At 37.5% G+C, this 17298-nt stretch overlaps 1 protein-coding gene across 7 annotated transcripts in view; it reads left to right on the forward strand.

Annotated features, from left to right (window-relative positions):
* The window catches only part of NBEA (neurobeachin), a 620064-nt gene that overhangs the window by 185083 nt on the left and 417683 nt on the right, over positions 1-17298 (forward strand). For all 7 annotated transcript variants that reach the window (XM_032611436.1, XM_032611437.1, XM_032611439.1 and 4 more), the window contains exons 21-24: positions 380-572; positions 2569-3585; positions 5503-5720; positions 8094-8247. In XM_032611436.1, coding sequence (XP_032467327.1) covers positions 380-572; positions 2569-3585; positions 5503-5720; positions 8094-8247 — 1582 coding nt within the window. The remainder of the gene's footprint in view (positions 1-379; positions 573-2568; positions 3586-5502; positions 5721-8093; positions 8248-17298) is intronic.

Below are 17298 nucleotides of genomic sequence, written 5' to 3' on the forward strand. Positions count from 1 at the left end.
GTCTGCCATGTATAAAGCACTGTGCTGCACAGATTGTCTTGGTGTACAGTCTTAGTGCAATTCAGTTGGAAAGATAACAGTGAAGTGATGATTAATTTCTAATATGTTAAGTGCCTTGTGAGTGCTACATGTGAGGAGGGAGTAGTGAAACAATAGCTAAATCTCACTAGGAGAGTTGGGAGAGCAATTTTAAATGATGATATGGATTTTTCCAAGTAGAAGAATGGGAAAAGTCATTCCAGGTTAAATATTAAATATGCAGAATGACTGTATACGTTGCTTTATCTAAGTCAGATCATATTTTCACTATTCATCTCAACTTCAAAATAGTAAATTCTAATATAATTTAGGAATTTTTAATGATTTTTCCCCCCACTAGATGCTTATTGCAGTGTTCAGTGTGGCAGGATTGGATGTTTTCTCTTGGCTATATCAATCCTAAAAATTCTGAGGAACAGAAGATTACGGAGATGGTCTACAATATCTTCCGGATTCTTTTGTATCATGCAATCAAATATGAATGGGGAGGCTGGAGAGTTTGGGTGGATACTCTCTCAATAGCCCATTCCAAGGTAACAAGGGATTTAACATTTTACATCATCAGGATTTCAGCTGTGGATTAAATGCCTGTAGACACTCATCTGGTGCCATCTTGTGGGCATCTTGCATTATGGCTGATTCCTTTATGCCAATTTTCTTTCTTTTCCGTTCTTGTTTTTCTCTCTCGGTTCATACACTTTTAAAGCTTGAAGTATTTTAGGGACCCTATAATTGAAACTTCAGGTTTATAAATTAGGAAGTTTTCACTCTCGAGGCACCCTCCACATACGTTTTCTAGCAGTTCTGAGAGCTGGCGTCTGAGCCTTTTAACCCAGACATCCCTACTGGTTCTTACTCATGAATCGGAGTCTTGTATATACTTTTAAAGCCTTTTTAAAGTAATCAGAACTTGTTTTTATTTCCAAATGAATAATAAATACATTTAAAGTATTTAAGTTTAGTGTTGTTTTTAATTGCATTATCTTTAATGATAAGAATCTATATGTTTGTTTATATTTTAAATATGGTCTGGTTTTTGGTAAAAGGAAGTAGTCAATTAAAATTTAGAGTATATACACCTTAGATTCTGGAAATTCAGAGTTAATATATCTCATCTTGTGGTGTCATAGGAAAAGGATGTGTGTCAGAAGTTGTTGGCTTTTGATTCAGTCTATGCCACAATTCAGTTTCGTGGCATTAGGAAACTCATTTAATCCTTTTGTGCAGAAAAATGTTTTTAAAGATGCAGATAGTAAATATTTTAGACTTTGTGGGCTGTATAGCCTCTGACGCAACTACTCAACTCTGTCATGCAGTATGAAAATAGCCATGGACAATATGTAAAGAATGAACATGGCTGTGTTCTAATAAAATTTTATTTACCAAAACAGGTGATAAGCAGATTTGACCCATGAACCATAGTTTACCAACCCTGCTTTTGGGACTTGATTTCCTTTTCTGTAAAATAAGGGGGTTTTATATTAAGATAATCTTCAGAGAAAGGTCCCTCAACCTAAAATTCTGTCATAGTATCATTTAAATATCAATATCATATGTGTCTATAGGAAGGATTTTGAACTTTTTAAAATTTTAAAGACCTTTTATTTCTGTTACAAGTTTACATTTTATAATATATTGGCACCTCACTTTTTCTGTTGTTGTTGTGGTGGTACGCGGGCCTCTCACTGTTGTGGCCTCTCCCGTGGCGGGGCACAGGCTCCGGACGCGCAGGCTCCCCGGCCATGGCTCACGGGCCTAGCTGCTCTGCGGCATGTGGGATCTTCCCGGTCCGGGGCACGAACCCGTGTCCCCTGCCTCAGCAGGCAGGCTTTCAACCACTGCGCCACCAGGGAAGCCCTGGCACCTCACTTTTATCATTGCACTAATAAGTTTGAAAATAGTATTTTATAGAGAAACTCATTGCAAATCTTTGTGCAATAAATATATATTGATTATTCCTAACTATATACTGATTATTCCTAAACAAGCCTATATAAAAGTAACAAACTAAAGTAGCCTATATAAAGATAAAATTGTAAAGTTTTAACATTTTATAACTATGTATTTATAGGTATGTGTTGTCTTTTTTTACCTCACTTGTTGCAATAGTCACGCATATGAGTCATAGAAAAATGATGAGTAATAGTACTTTGGATATTGTATATTATTAGCCAGTTCTCTGTTTTAGCTCAAATAACCCGAATATGTCAGAGTTCAGCTGGCATATTAGCTAGGGTAACATTGAAATACTTCACCTAAAAGAAAATACCATTTTATTTAAAAAACTTTAATAATGCTAGTTTACCTGTGTTTTTGGACAAGTCATATAATAAGTCATATATGACTATTTTGATGCTATTCCAGTTACTTGATGAAGCTAAGCATTTGTTTTAGGATTAATATGCACTGTGTTTGAAATCTAAAATTATTTGCACCATTTTTGCTATTATTATCATAATTTTATTTATGTCATTTTTTTCTTCTTAATATATACAAAATGCCTTAATGTTTTCTTTATCCATTCCTAAGGTCACTTATGAAGCACATAAGGAATACCTAGCTAAAATGTATGAAGAATATCAGAGACAAGAGGAGGAAAACATTAAAAAGGGAAAGAAAGGGAATGTGAGCACCATCTCTGGTCTCTCATCACAGACAACAGGAGCAAAAGGTGGAATGGAAATTCGAGAGATAGAAGACCTTTCACAAAGCCAGAGCCCAGAAAGTGAGACAGATTACCCTGTCAGCACAGACAATAGAGACTTACTCATGTCAACAAAAGTGTCAGATGATATTCTTGGAAATTCAGATAGACCGGGAAGTGCTGTACACGTGGAAGTGCACGATCTTTTAGTTGATATAAAAGCAGAGAAAGTGGAAGCAACAGAAGTGAAGCTTGATGATATGGATTTATCACCAGAAACTTCAGTAGGTGCAGAGAATGGTGCTCTTGTGGAGGTTGGATCTTTGTTGGGTAATGTATACAGTGCTGCTGTCGAGAAACTCCAGAACAATGTACATGGAAGTGTTGGTATCATTAAAAAAAATGAGGAAAAGGATAACGGTCCATTGATAACATTAGCAGATGAGAAGGATGAACTTCCCAACAGTAGCACATCATTTCTCTTTGATAAAATACCCAAACAGGAGGAGAAACTCCTTCCTGAACTTTCTAGCAATCACATTATTCCGAATATTCAGGACACACAAGTACATCTTGGTGTTGGTGATGATCTTGGATTGCTTGCTCACATGACCGGTAGTGTAGACTTAACTTGTACATCAAGCATAATAGAAGAAAAAGAGTTCAAAATCCATACAACTTCAGACGGAATGAGCAGTATTTCTGAAAGAGACTTAGCATCATCATCTAAAGGGTTAGAGTATGCTGAAATGACTGCTACGACTCTGGAAACTGAATCTTCTGGTAGCAGAATTGTACCAAATATTGATGCAGGAAGTGTAATTTCAGACACTGAGAGATCTGATGATGGCAAAGAATCAGGAAAGGAAATCCGTAAAATCCAGACCACTGCTACAACGCAAGTAAGTCATCCTACATGTGTTCTGAAGATGCATTGAATAGATACAGAGTTGTTAGCACCAAAGCAGAGTAATTTCTTACCAGTCACACCATGTTTATATTTAATTATGATAGCATAATAATTTATGGAATTGAGTAGTATGGTTCTATATATAAAAGAAATTTAAAATACCTGAATCATATATCCAACTCTGCCACATTCTGTCTGTGTAACTTTGCTCAACCTCTCTGGGCCTGAATTTTCTCATACAGTGCAAGAGGTTGTACCAGATTGAAATATGACCTTTAAGGTCTCTACCAGTTTGAACATTTTATGGCTCTGTGACTACATTTACACATTTGTATTCGAGATCTTCATTCTGAATACTTGATTAATTTTAACCTTTTGAGCTTCAGGCCCAACCCTGTTCTGTGGATTATAGAAAAGAGGACTTGGAGCCCAGATTGAACTGATAAATGAAATGAAGGGGAAGGGAAAAGGGAACTGTTATTTATCAAGTGCCTACTATGTTCCAGGCACTGTGCTATATGTTATCAGATTTAATACTCACAACAACCCTGTGAGGTAGGTAATATGGCTGAGAAAATTTGGAATTATTAACAGTGAGAATTTTCTTTATAGCCACATGGATAGGGATTCGTATGAGAAAATTAGAGATTCTCAGGCTTGGTGGTGAGGAAATGTTAGTGCTGCAGTTTGGGCCTCACCATACTAAAGCTAAAAACAGATGATGTTTTCTGATATGAATTTTAATTGTTGAGCACTGAGTTTATACTTATTTTCTAGACTAGATAATACCTTATGGTTAAGAACTGAAGAAAACTTTTACCCTTTATGACTTGTTTTTTGTTGTTGTTGCCTCGGTTTTTCCATTCACCTTTTTTTTTTTTTTTTTGCGGTACACGGGCCTCTCACTGTTGTGGCTTCTCCCGTTGCGGAGCACAGGCTCCGGACGCGCAGCCCCAGCGGCCATGGCTCGCGGGCCCAGCCGCTCCGAGGCATGTGGGATCTTCCCGGACCGGGGCACAAACCCGCGTCCCCTGCATCGGCAGGCGGACTCTCAACCACTGCGCCACCAGGGAAGCCCTCCATTCACCTTTTAATGTCATCAAAGAATCATTTAACATGTGTCCATTAGAGTTAGGTTACAGAGAGTAAACCATACCTCACTAGTGTCTTTGTACTCAGAATCTTTGAAAATATATTCTGTGTGTGGAAAAGATATATATTTTTTTCTCTACTAAATACTGCCATTTCCATTTTTGTGGCAGTTGTGTTACAGTGATAATTGGCGGGGGATGGAAATACTGAATTAAGTCCAGGTTTAAAATAAAGGAAAGCATGGTGCATTGTTTACTGAGCATAATAATCTCTAGGCTTGCCTGGTTTTCACTCAAAGTTCACAGGCATTTATCTGGTTTTCTAACATAGAAAAGGCATTTATTTTTCTAAATCGAAGTATTTTGAGTGAAATAGACTTTGAAGTTAACTTGCATCTGTACAAGTAATATTTCTTTTAATCTTGTGTTTCTAATTACAATTAGTTGATGACATATACCCAGTATTCTTCACTTTGAGTATAGGCTCACTTTTATAAGGAAGAAATGTGGTCTAATGTAAAGACTCATAAAGAGGGCTAGAGAGGATCTGGTTTTCAATGTGAACTTTGGTGTTAAACTTAAGTATTAGGTTACCTTGCCTAGTTTCTGAGGCAGCAAAATAAAAATAATAATAATAGCCTTTTCTTCTCAAAAAGGTTCCTGTGCAGGGAATCACCAGGTGAATAATAAATGTAAAATATACCAACCTACTAAAGTCATATGCAAAAGCTTTACTCACTTAACTGTACTTACTATTTTCATTTTGAAATCAGGTGTTTCTTTTTCACTCTACAAACGTTCCCCTTTTCTGTCTCCAGGCTGTTCAGGGTCGGTCTATCACACAACAAGACAGAGATCTCCGAGTTGATTTAGGATTTCGAGGAATGCCAATGACTGAGGAACAGCGGCGCCAGTTCAGCCCAGGTCCACGAACTACAATGTTTCGTATTCCTGAGTTTAAATGGTCTCCAATGCACCAGCGACTTCTCACCGATTTGCTATTTGCATTAGAAACAGATGTACATGTTTGGAGGAGGTAGAAATACTTCTTTTCTGTAAATAAGACTAATTTCAGTTGAAAAATGAATATCTTAAAATTGGTGGCATCGACTGATTAATAGCGAATTATATCATTAAAAATCTCACAAATTAAATTTATTAAAAATAATCAAATATTGAACATTTTTATATAAACATAAATATTTTCATAATGATTATAAGTCCTGGGGTGTGTCAAATTAAAGGCTAACCAAGAATTTAGGCTTAAGACAGTTAATTAGCCAATTTTTGAAATCTGGCATTGCCAGGTTATTATAAAAAAGAGTTTTAACCAAGAAAAGGTTCAGTACTGGTTCAAATAAATTTCTACATTTCTATCTTTCCCTGTTAAAATTAATACCACATACTACATTTATTCTTGGTGATAAGATTTAACACATAGTGCTAAAATAAAATTTAAAATCAGCTTAGACATCTATTTTTAGAGCTTATACCATTTACATGGTAAGTGGATATCATTTCAAATTTAATCATTTAAGGAAAACAGTGAAGAAAACAGTTCAATTGTTTTATTTTTTCAGTTCAAATAAATTGAATAAGTTTCAAGAAAGAAAACAAAGTCTGCATAAATTTTAAAATTACCTTGCCTCAATTTCAATTTAATTTTCTAATAGCAAATATGCAACAAATTAATCAATTATGAGAGTGTCATGTGTTCATGCAGATAAATTAGGTAGTTGATGTCTGTCAGTAACAGTACCCCACCATCAGTGACTTGAACAATCAGTGGCACAATGGACTATGAGTGAGTTTCTTAACAGTGGACTTAAGTGAGTTTCTCTGCTTCTCCTAGTTATCCTTCTGAGATTCAAGGTGGCTGCTTCAGCTCCCAGAATCAAGTCAACATAGGAAACTTACCCCAACTAGAGGGCAGGACTCTTCTTCCTCTTTCACCCCCTTCTTCCTTCCTCCTCTTCCTTGTCTCTCTCTCTCCCTCCTCCTCTCTCTCCTCTTTCTTCTTCTCCTCTTCCTCTTATTCTCTTCTTCTCTTTTTTCTAACAGAAGCCCCTCAAGAAATTTCCTTCTTATGTCTCATGTGTCAGTAGGATCATATGCTATTCTCTGAGTCACCAGCAAAAGGGAATGGGATTATAATGATTGGCCTCCATGGAGCAATACTGGTTACTAACCTAGTAGCTGTGGTGAAGCCAGTCTTTCCTGTACCAGATGTAGCTCAATAATAGAACAAAATCTAGATTGTGTTAGCAGGGAATAAGGAATAACCACCATGCAAGCAATCAGTGTCTGCCATAGAAAGTTTTTAGTTCTGATTTTATTTGGTCAGTTTGTCCTTAGTCTACTTATGTGATAGAAACAATGGTCTTTCCATTGCTAATGTTATATGCTAAGTTACCTAGGGATGGTAAATAAGGAGACTGGAATACCATGAAATATGTTACTACTAACATGAGTATCAGTGTATGGAGAGATACAGTGTAATTTACTAATTGCCATGTTAGTATCCCCCAAATGAATGATACTCAACTATCCGTCCCTTTATACTGTGTGTGTCTTTCTGTGTTTTCTTTCATGGACTCTCATAAAATTTCCCAGACAGAATTTTACATAATTAAAAAAAATGTAAAAGATAGATAGTACTTTAATTTTTAGGACAAGCGAAAACATCCTGAGATCTAAGATATATTAGATGATATTTTGCAGTTCTTAAAAGGTGAGAATCATTGACTTAAATTTGATCATGGAGTAATCTCTTTTTTTTCTGTTAGAGAATAGTTCATATTCTTGACAGATACCAAACTAAAGCAGTGTATTTCTCTGAGAATCTATAGCGAATGTTTTGTATGGCAGAGCTGCACTGCTGACCTTTGAGGTCTTTTTTCCTTGTTTTATTCAGTAAGTACTTGAATTTTACTGACTCATTTATACTCCACTATCGTATCACTTCTGTGGCTAGCAGTATACATTTTCAGTACAGCTGGTCAAAGCCGGAGCTGCAGTCTGGTGATACAACAAATTGTCAGCTAACTATTCACTTGTTCTGCCTTTCAATACCAAACAACCAGCTTTGGCAAAAATAAATTTTTTTAGCCAAATTCATTGACCTAGTCATGTGTCTTTGAATCAAGTTAATGCACTGTATTTTAAAAGCAGAAACAAAATAATAAATTATTATACTTGGACACACACAAAAAATCCATGCTGAAATGAATGCTAAGTTTTTGGTACTATGACATCTGAATTGTAAGTTATTTTCTTTTCTAATAACTCCATTTTAAATTTGTCTAGCTCTTATTTTTCACTTTAAAAATGGCATTATAAATAAAATCTAAACTTCTTATTCTTAAGCCAAAGAAATGTTCATTTCTGCTTTGTTTTTCTGCCATTTTAGCCATTCCACAAAGTCTGTAATGGATTTTGTCAATAGCAATGAAAATATTATTTTTGTACATAACACAATTCACCTCATTTCCCAAATGGTAGACAACATCATCATTGCTTGTGGAGGAATTTTACCTTTGCTCTCGGCTGCAACATCACCAACTGTAAGTACTTTGCCTCCATCTAGTGGTTATGTTTTATAATTACATTACTAGAGTGTGTCAGTGGTGTTCTATACTATAAACAAGGAAACTTTTTAACCATATAATTTAAAATTATATATATTTATATTTTCACCTCTTTTAATTGTCAGTCTTGGGTTCCAGCTGTGTGCATTTATGAACATATTCCTCTGGTAATTCTGATGAACATGCCTTAGGAAGAGCAATAGCTATGAATGATTTAGCTTTATTTCCTATATATTGTTTCTCTCTCCAAATCTACATTATAATAAACTGTTAAAATCTTTGTTCTGTAAATCTTGAAGTTCTAAATACAAGTACATGTTTATTGTATGATAATTAGAGTCGAATCTAAATTTAGAAAAAGTCATCTTTAGACATTCAGTCTCATGACTTGCTTGAAATATTTTTAAACTTAATATTATTTTAAATGATATATAGGAGTATTATACTTCTGATCTCTGAGATTTAATCTTGAAGCCAGTAATTTGCTTCAAAAAGAGAATCGAATGATTGAATTCTTAGAGTGTTTCTTATTTAAAACGTAGGTACCTCAGATAGAAAAAGTATAAATGACATTTTTTTCTCTACCTGAAAAATTTCATAATCCTTAAAAACCTCAGAAAACTTTATGTTAGCCATATGGCATCTTTTAGAATTTTCATGTGACATGATTTACTGGTTCAACATTTATTTTTTTTAAATATAGACTTTCTCTAATAAAACCTTGAAATGTATTAATATAAGTTTGAAATAATGTTACTTATATCATTTAAAATATAATAGATAAATAACTATATTTTAGCTGTCTTTTAAAAAATATCTCTGATTCATATTTAAAAAAAAAACAGACTCTATAGCTAATTGCTCAGATGGGAAAGAATATAGAATTCTGCTTCTCATATTGTGTTCTTGCTACCACATTGGAAGCTCATCCATTAGCCCCAAATATATCCTTTTTCCAGAGAGAAACTTGCTGTTTTATTAAGATGTGTTTTACTTGATGAGGCAGTGTTTCCAAATTGATCTCTAGCTTTATTTCATCATTAACAAGTTTTCTCTACATGACTCTTTTTCTCACTGTCCCTTTGCCACCACCCCTAGAGCAGCACTGAAATTTAAGTATTGGCAGCAAAAAGAATGTATCCTCAGCACACCTCCCCCTCACAGGCACATATACTTCTATTTCATCCATGAATTTATTCGGGTCTCCAAAGGCAAGAAGGCTAGTTCAGCAGGGAGTGCAGCAGAACAGGTCCTAATTAGGGCCTTCATGAAATTAGCAGCTGACCAAGGAAATTGAATCAGGAAGAAAAATAGTTGGTGTGTGAAGAGTGCAGGTATCCTGTGAGATTAACATACCATCCCTTCTCTTTAATCTCTGATTTCCTCTATGATTTATACCAAATTCTGATAAATTGAGAGTTATATGTGATGTTAAAAATACATTCTAGGGCTTCCCTGGTGGCGCAGTGGTTGAGAGTCCGCCTGCCGATGCAGGGGACGCGGGTTCATGCCCCGGTCCGGGAAGATCCCACATGCCGCGGAGCGGCTGGGCCCGTGAGCCGTGGCCGCTGAGCCTGTGCGTCCGGAGTCTGTGCTCCGCAACGGGAGAGGCCACAACAGTGAGAGGCCCGCGTAACGCATAAAAAAAAAAAAAAAAAAATACATTCTAATATTGAGGCAGGAAGAGGATTTGTTTTGTTTTTTCCCTCTTCTATGCATTAAAGAGTGACTTAATGATTCATCCTGGCATTTTTCTTCATCCTATAAATTTTTTTATGTCTTATAAATTAACATTTGTTGTCAGGAAATTTTAAAATGTTATACTGAAATTTACTTTAAAATATAATATTGTTTTAAAATTTTCTGTAGAACAAAAATGACCTTTATAAAAAAATTAGCAGTAGACATAAAAATTTGTATAGATTTGAAATATTCACATTACTAGTCTTCCAAATTTTAAAACTAGATCTCTATCAAAATAGAGAAAATAATTAATGAAGTTTCAATAAACAATATGATTTAAATAATATGTCACTACCCCAATTTGCTTTTTTTTTTTTTACATCTTTATTGGAGTATAATTACTTTACAATGGTGTGTTAGTTTCTGCTTTATAACAAAGTGAATCAGTTATACATATACATATGTTCCCATATCTCTTCCCTCTTGCGTCTCCCTCCCTCCCACCCTCCCTATCCTACCCAACTAGGTGGTCACAAAGCACCGAGCTGATCTCCCTGTGCTATGCGGCTGCTTCCCACTAGTTAGCTATTTTACGTTTGGTAGTGTGTATATGTCCATACCACTCTCTCACTTTGTCACAGCTTACCCTTCCCCCTCCCCATATCCTCAAGTCCATTCTGTAGTAGGTCTGTGTCTTTATTCCTGTCTTACCCCTAGGCTCTTCATGACATTTTTTTTTTCCCTTAAATTTCATACATATGTGTTAGCATATGATATTTGTCTTTCTCTTTCTGACTTACTTCACTCTGTATGACAGACTCTAGGTCCATCCACCTCATTACAAATAGCTCACTTTTGTTTCTTTTTATGGCTGAGTAATATTCCATTGTATATATGTGCCACATCTTCTTTATCCATTCATCTGATGATGGGCACTTAGGTTGTTTCCATCTCTGGGCTATTGTAAATAGAGCTGCAATGAACATTTTGGTACATGACTCTTTCTGAATTTTGGTTTTCTCAGGGTATATGCCCAGTAGTGGGATTGCTGGGTCATGTGGTAATTCTATTTGTAGTTTTTTAAGGAACCTCCATACTGTTCTCCATAGTGGCTGAACCAATTCACATTCCCACCAGCAGTGAAAGAGTGTTCCCTTTTCTCCACACCCTCTCCAGCATTTATTGTTTCTAGATTTTTGGATGATGGCCATTCTGACTGGTGTGAGATGATATCTCATTGTAGTTTTGATTTGCATTTCTCTAATGATTAATGATGTTGAGCATTCTTTCATGTGTTTGTTGGTATATCTTCTTTGGAGAAATGTCTGTGTAGGTCTTCTGCCCATTTTTGGATTGGGTTGTTTGTTTGTTTTTTATTGAGTTACATGAGCTGCTTGTAAATATTGGAGATTAATGCTTTGTCAGTTGCTTCATTTGCAAATATTTTCTCCCATTCTGAGGGTTGTCTTTTGGTCTTGTTTATGGTTTCCTTTGCTGTGCAAAAGCTTTGAAGTTTCATTAGGTCCCATTTGTTTATTTTTGTTTTTATTTCCATTTCTCTAGGAGGTGGGTCAAAAAGGATCTTGCTGTGATTTATGTCATAGAGTGTTCTGCCTATGTTTTCCTCTAAGAGTTTGATAGTTTCTGGCCTTACATTTAGGTCTTTAATCCATTTTGAGCTTATTTTTGTGTATGGTGTTAGGGAGTGATCTAATCTAATACTTTTCCATGTATCTGTCCAGTTTTCCTAGCACCACTTATTGAAGAGGCTGTCCTTTCTGCACTGAACATTCCTGCCTCCTTTATCAAAGATAAGGTGACCATATGTGCATGGGTTTACCTCTGGGCTTTCTATCCTGTTCCATTGATTTATATTTCTGTTTTTGTGCCACTACCATACTGTCTTGATTATTGTAGCTTTGTAGTATAGTCTGAAGTCAGGGAGCCTGATTCCTCCAGCTCCGTTTTTCATTCTCAAGATTGCTTTGGTTATTCGGTGTCTTTTGTGTTTCCATGGAAATTGTGAAATTTTTTGTTCTAGTTCTGTGAAAAATTGCAGTGGTAGTTTGATAGGGATTGCATTGAATCTGTAGATTGCTTTGGGTAGTAGAGTCATTTTCACAATGTTGATTCTTCCAATCCAAGAACATGGTATATCTCTCCATCTATTTGTATCATCTTTAATTTCTTTCATCAGTGTCTTATAATTTTCTGCATACAGGTCTTTTGTCTCCTTAGGTAGGTTTATTCCTAGAGATATATATATATTTTTTTTGGTATGTGGGACTCTCACTGTTGTGGCCTCTTCTGTTGCAGAGCACAGGCTCCGGACGCGCCCGCTCAGCGGGCATGGCTCACGGGCCCACCTGCTCCACGGCATGTGGGATCTTCCCGGACCGGGGCACGAACCCATGTCCCCTGCATTGGCAGGTGGACTCTCAACCACTGTGCCACCAGGGAAGCCCTATTTCTAGATATTTTATTCTTTTCTTTGCAATGGTAAATGGGAGTGTTTTCTGATTTCACTTTCAGATTTTTCATCATTAGTGTATAGGAATGCCAGAGATTTCTGTGCATTCATTTTGTATCCTGCTACTTTACCAAATTCATTGATTAGCTCTAGTAGTTTTCTGGTAGCATCATTAGGATTCTCTATGTATGGTGTCATGTTATATGCAGTGACAGCTTTACTTCTTCTTTTCTGATATGGATTCCTTTTATTTCCTTTTCTTCTCTGATTGCTGTGGCTAAAACTTCCAAAACTATGTTGAATAAGAGTGGCGAGAGTGGGCAGCCTTGTCTTGTTCCTGATCTTAGTGGAAATGCTTTCAGTTTTTTACCATTGAGGACGATGTTGGCTGTGGGTTTGTCATATATGGCCTTTATTATGTTGAGGAAAGTTCCCTCTATGCCTACTTTCTGCAGGGTTTTTATCATAAATGGGTGTTGAATTTTGTTGAAACCTTTCTCTGCATCTATTGAGATGATCATATGGTTTTTCTCCTTCAATTTGTTAATATGGTTTATCACATTGATTGATTTGTGTATATTGAAGAATCGTTGCATTCCTGGAATAAACCCCACTTGATGATGGTGTATGATCCTTTTTTTTTTTTTTTTGCGGTACGCGGGCCTCTCACTGTTGTGGCCTCTCCCATTGCGGAGCACAAGCTCTGGACGTGCAGGCTCAGGGGCCATGGCTCACGGGCCCAGCCGCTCCGCGGCATGTCAGATCTTCCCGGACTGGGACACGAACCCGTGTCCCCTGCATCGACAGGCAGACTCTCAACCACTGCGCCACCAGGGAAGCCTGGTGTATGATCCTTTTAATATGCTGTTGGATTCTGTTTGCTAGTATTTTGTTGAGGATTTTTGCATCTATGTTCATCAGTGATATTGGCCTGTAGTTTTCTCTCTTTGTGACGTCCTTGTCTGGTTTTGGTATCAGGGTGATAGTGGCCTCGTAGAATGAGTTTGGGAGTGTTCCTCCCTCTGCTATATTTTGGAAGAGTTTGTGAAGGATAGGTGTTACCTCTTCTCAATGTTTGATAGACTTCGCCTGTGAAGCCATCTGGTCCTGGGCTTTTGTTTGTCGGAAGATTCTGAATCACAGTTTCAATTTCAGTGCTTGTGATTACTCTGTTCATATGTTCTATTTCTTCCTGATTCAGTCTTGGCAGGTTGTGCATTTCTAAGAATTTGTCCATTTCTTCCAGGTTGTCCATTTTATTGGCATAGAGTTGCTTGTAGTAATCTCCCATGTTCTTATGTATTCCTGTAATGTCAGTTGTTACTTCTGCTTTTTCATTTCTAATTCTATTGATTTGAGTCTTCTCCCTTTTTTTCTTGATGAGTCTGGCTAATGGTTTATCAATTTTGTTTATCTTCTCAGAGAACCAGCTTTTTGTTTTATTGATCTTGCTATCATTTCCTTCATTTCTTTTTCATTTATTTTTGATCTGATTTTTATATTTCTTTCCTTCTGCTAACTTTGGGATTTTTTTGTTCTTCTTTCTCTAATTGCTTTAGGTGCAAGGTTAGGTTGTTTATTCGAGATGCTTCCTGTTTCTTAAGGTAGGATTGTATTGCTATAAACTTCCCTCTTAGAACTGCTTTTGCTGCATCCCATAGGTTTTGGGTCGTCGTGTCTCCATTGTCATTTGCTTTTAGGTATTTTTGGATTTCCTCTTTGATTTCTTCTCTGATCACTTCGTTACTAAGTAATGTATTGTTTAGCCTCCATGTGTTTGTATTTTTTACAGATCTTTTCCTGTAATTGATATCTAGTCTCATAGCGTTGTGGTCGGAAAGGATACTTGATACAATTTCAGTTTTCTTAAATTTACCAAGGGTTGACTTGTGACCCAAGATATGATCTATCCTGGAGAATGTTCCATGAGCACTTGAGAAAAATGTGTATTCTGTTGGTTTTGGATGGAATGTCCTATAAATATCAATTAAGTCCATCTTGTTTAATGTATCATTTAAAGCTTGTGTTTCCTTATTTATTTTCATTTTGGATGATCTGTCCGTTGGTGAAAGTGGGGTGTTAAAGTCCCCTACTATGAATGTGTTAGTGTCGATTAATGGCTGTTAGTATTTGCCTTATGTATTGAGGTGCTCCTTTGTTGGGTGCATCAATATTTACAATTGTTAGATCTTCTTCTTGGATTGATCCCTTGATCATTATGTAGTGTCCTTCTTTGTCTCTTGTAATAGTCTTTATTTTAAAGTCTGTTTTGCCTGATATGAGAATAGCGACTCCAGCTTTCTTTTGGTTTCCATTTGCATGGAATATCTTTTTCCATCCCCTTACTTTCAGTCTGTATATGTCTCTAGGTCTGAAGTGGGTCTCTTGTAGACAGCATATATATGGGTCTTGTTTTTGTATCTATTCAGCGAGTCTGTGTCTTTTGGTGGGAGCATTTAGTCCATTTACATTTAAGGTAATTATTGATATATATGTTCCTCTTCCCATTTTCTTAATTGTTTTGGGTTCGTTATTGTAGGTCTTTTCCTTCTCTTGTGTTTCTTGCCTAGAGAAGTTCCTTTAGCATTTGTTGTAAAGCTGGTTTGGTGGTGCTGAACTCTCTCAGCTTTTGCTTGTCTGTAAAGGTTTTAATTTCTCTGTCAAATCTGAATGAGATCCTTGCTGGGTAGAGTAATCTTGGTTGCACGTTTTTCTCCTTCATCTTTTTAAATAGGTCCTGCCAGTCCCTTTTTGCTTGCAGAGTTTCTGCTGAAAGATCAGCTGTTAACCTTATGGGGATTCCCTTGTGTGTTATTTGTTGTTTTTCCCTTGCTGCTTTTAATATGTTTTCTTTGTATTTAATTTTTGACAGTTTGATTAATATGTGTCTTGGCATGTTTCTCCTTGGATTTATCCTGTATGAGACTCTCTGTGCTTCCTGGGCTGGATTAACTATTTCCTTTCCCATATTAGGGAAGTTTTCAACTATACTAATCTCTTCAAATATTTTCTCAGTCCCTTTCTTTTTCTCTTCTTCTTCTGGAACCCCTATAATTCGAATGTTGTTGCATTTAATGTTGTCCCAGAGGTCTCTGAGACTGTCCTCAGTTCTTTTCATTCTTTTTTCTTTATTCTGCTCTGCAGTAGTTATTTCCACTATTTTATCTTCCAGGTCATTTATCCGTTCTTCTGCCTCAGCTAGTCTGCTATTGATCCCATCTAGAGTATTTTTAATTTCATTTATTGTGTTGTTCATCATTGCTTGTTTCATCTTTAGTTCTTCTAGGTCATTGTTAAATGTTTCTTGCATTTTGTCTATTCTATTTCCAAGATTTTGGATCATCTTTACTATCATTATTCTGAGTTCTTTTTCAGGTAGACTGCCTATTTCCCCTTCATTTGTTAGGTCTGGTGGGTTTTTATCTTGCTCCTTCATCTGCTGTGTGTTTTTCTGTCTGCTCATTTGGCTTATCTTACTGTGTGTGGGGTCTGCTTTTTGCAGGCTGCAGGTTCGTAGTTCCCGTTGTTTTGGGTGTCTGTCCCCAGTGGCTAAAGTTGGTTCAGTGGGTTGTGTAGGCTTCCTGGTGGAGGGGACTAGTGCCTGTGTTCTGGTGGATGAGGCTGGATCTTGTCTTTCTGGTGGGCAGGTCCACGTCTGGTGGTGTGTTTTGGGGTGTCTGTGGCCTTATTATGATTTTAGGCAGCCTCTTGGTTAATGGGTGGGGTTGTGTTCCTGTCTTGCTAGTTGTTTGGCATAGGGTGTGCAGCCCTGTAGCTTGCTGGTCGTTGAGTGAAGCTGGGTGCTGGTGTTGAAATGGAGATCTCTGGGAGATTTTTGCCATTTGATATTATGTGGAACTGGGAGGTCTCATGTGGACCAGTGTGCTGAAGTTGGCTCTCCCACCTCAGAGGCACAGCAGTGATTCCTGGCTGCAGCACCAAGAGCCTTTCATCCACACGGCTCAGAATAAAAGGGAGAAAAAGTAGAAAAAAAATGAAAGAAACGAAGGAAGGAAGGAAGAAGAAAGAAAGGAGGGAGGGAGGGAGGCAGGAGGGAAGGAAGGAAAGAAAGAAGATAAAATAAAATAAGATAAAATAAAAATAATTATTAAGAAAAAAATTTGTTTTTAAAAAGATAAAAAAAAAAAAAAAACAGTTGGATAGAACCCTAGGACAAATGGTGGAAGCAAAGCTATACAGACAGAATCTCACACAGAAGCATACGCATACACACTCACAAAAAGAGGAAAAGGGGAAAAATCATAAATCTTGCTCTCAAAGTCCACCTCCTCAATTTGGGATGATTCGTTGGCTATTCATGTATTCCACAGATGCAGGTACATCAAGTTGATTGTGGAGCTTTAATCTGCTGCTCCTCAGGCTGCTGGTAGAGATTTCCCTTTCTCTTCTTTGTTGTCACAGCTCTCGGGGCTCAGCTTTGGATTTGGCCCTGCCTCTGTGTGTAGGTCACCTGAGGGCATCTGTTCTTCACTGAGACAGGACGGGGTTAAAGGAGCAGATGCTTCGGGGACTCTGGCTCATTCAGGCCTGGGGGGAGGGAGGGGCATGGTGTGCGCGGCGGGCGGGCCTGCGGCGGCAGAGGCCGGCGTGACGTTGCACCAGCCTGAGGCATGCTGTGCGTCCTCCCGGGGAAGTTGTCCCTGGATCCCGGACCCTGGCAGTGGCAGGCTGCACAGTCTCCCTGGAAGCAGGGTGTGGATAGGGACCTGTGCTCGCACACAGGCTTCTTGGTGGTGGCAGCAGCAGCCTTAGCGTCTCATGCCAGTCTCTGGGGTCCGCGCTTTCAGTCGCGGCTCGCGCCCGTCTCTCGAGCTCCTTTAAGCAGCGCTCTTAATCCCCTCTCCTCACGCACC

This window comes from Phocoena sinus, chromosome 18 (genome assembly GCF_008692025.1).
Source record: "Phocoena sinus isolate mPhoSin1 chromosome 18, mPhoSin1.pri, whole genome shotgun sequence".
Classification (NCBI taxonomy): domain Eukaryota; kingdom Metazoa; phylum Chordata; class Mammalia; order Artiodactyla; family Phocoenidae; genus Phocoena; species Phocoena sinus.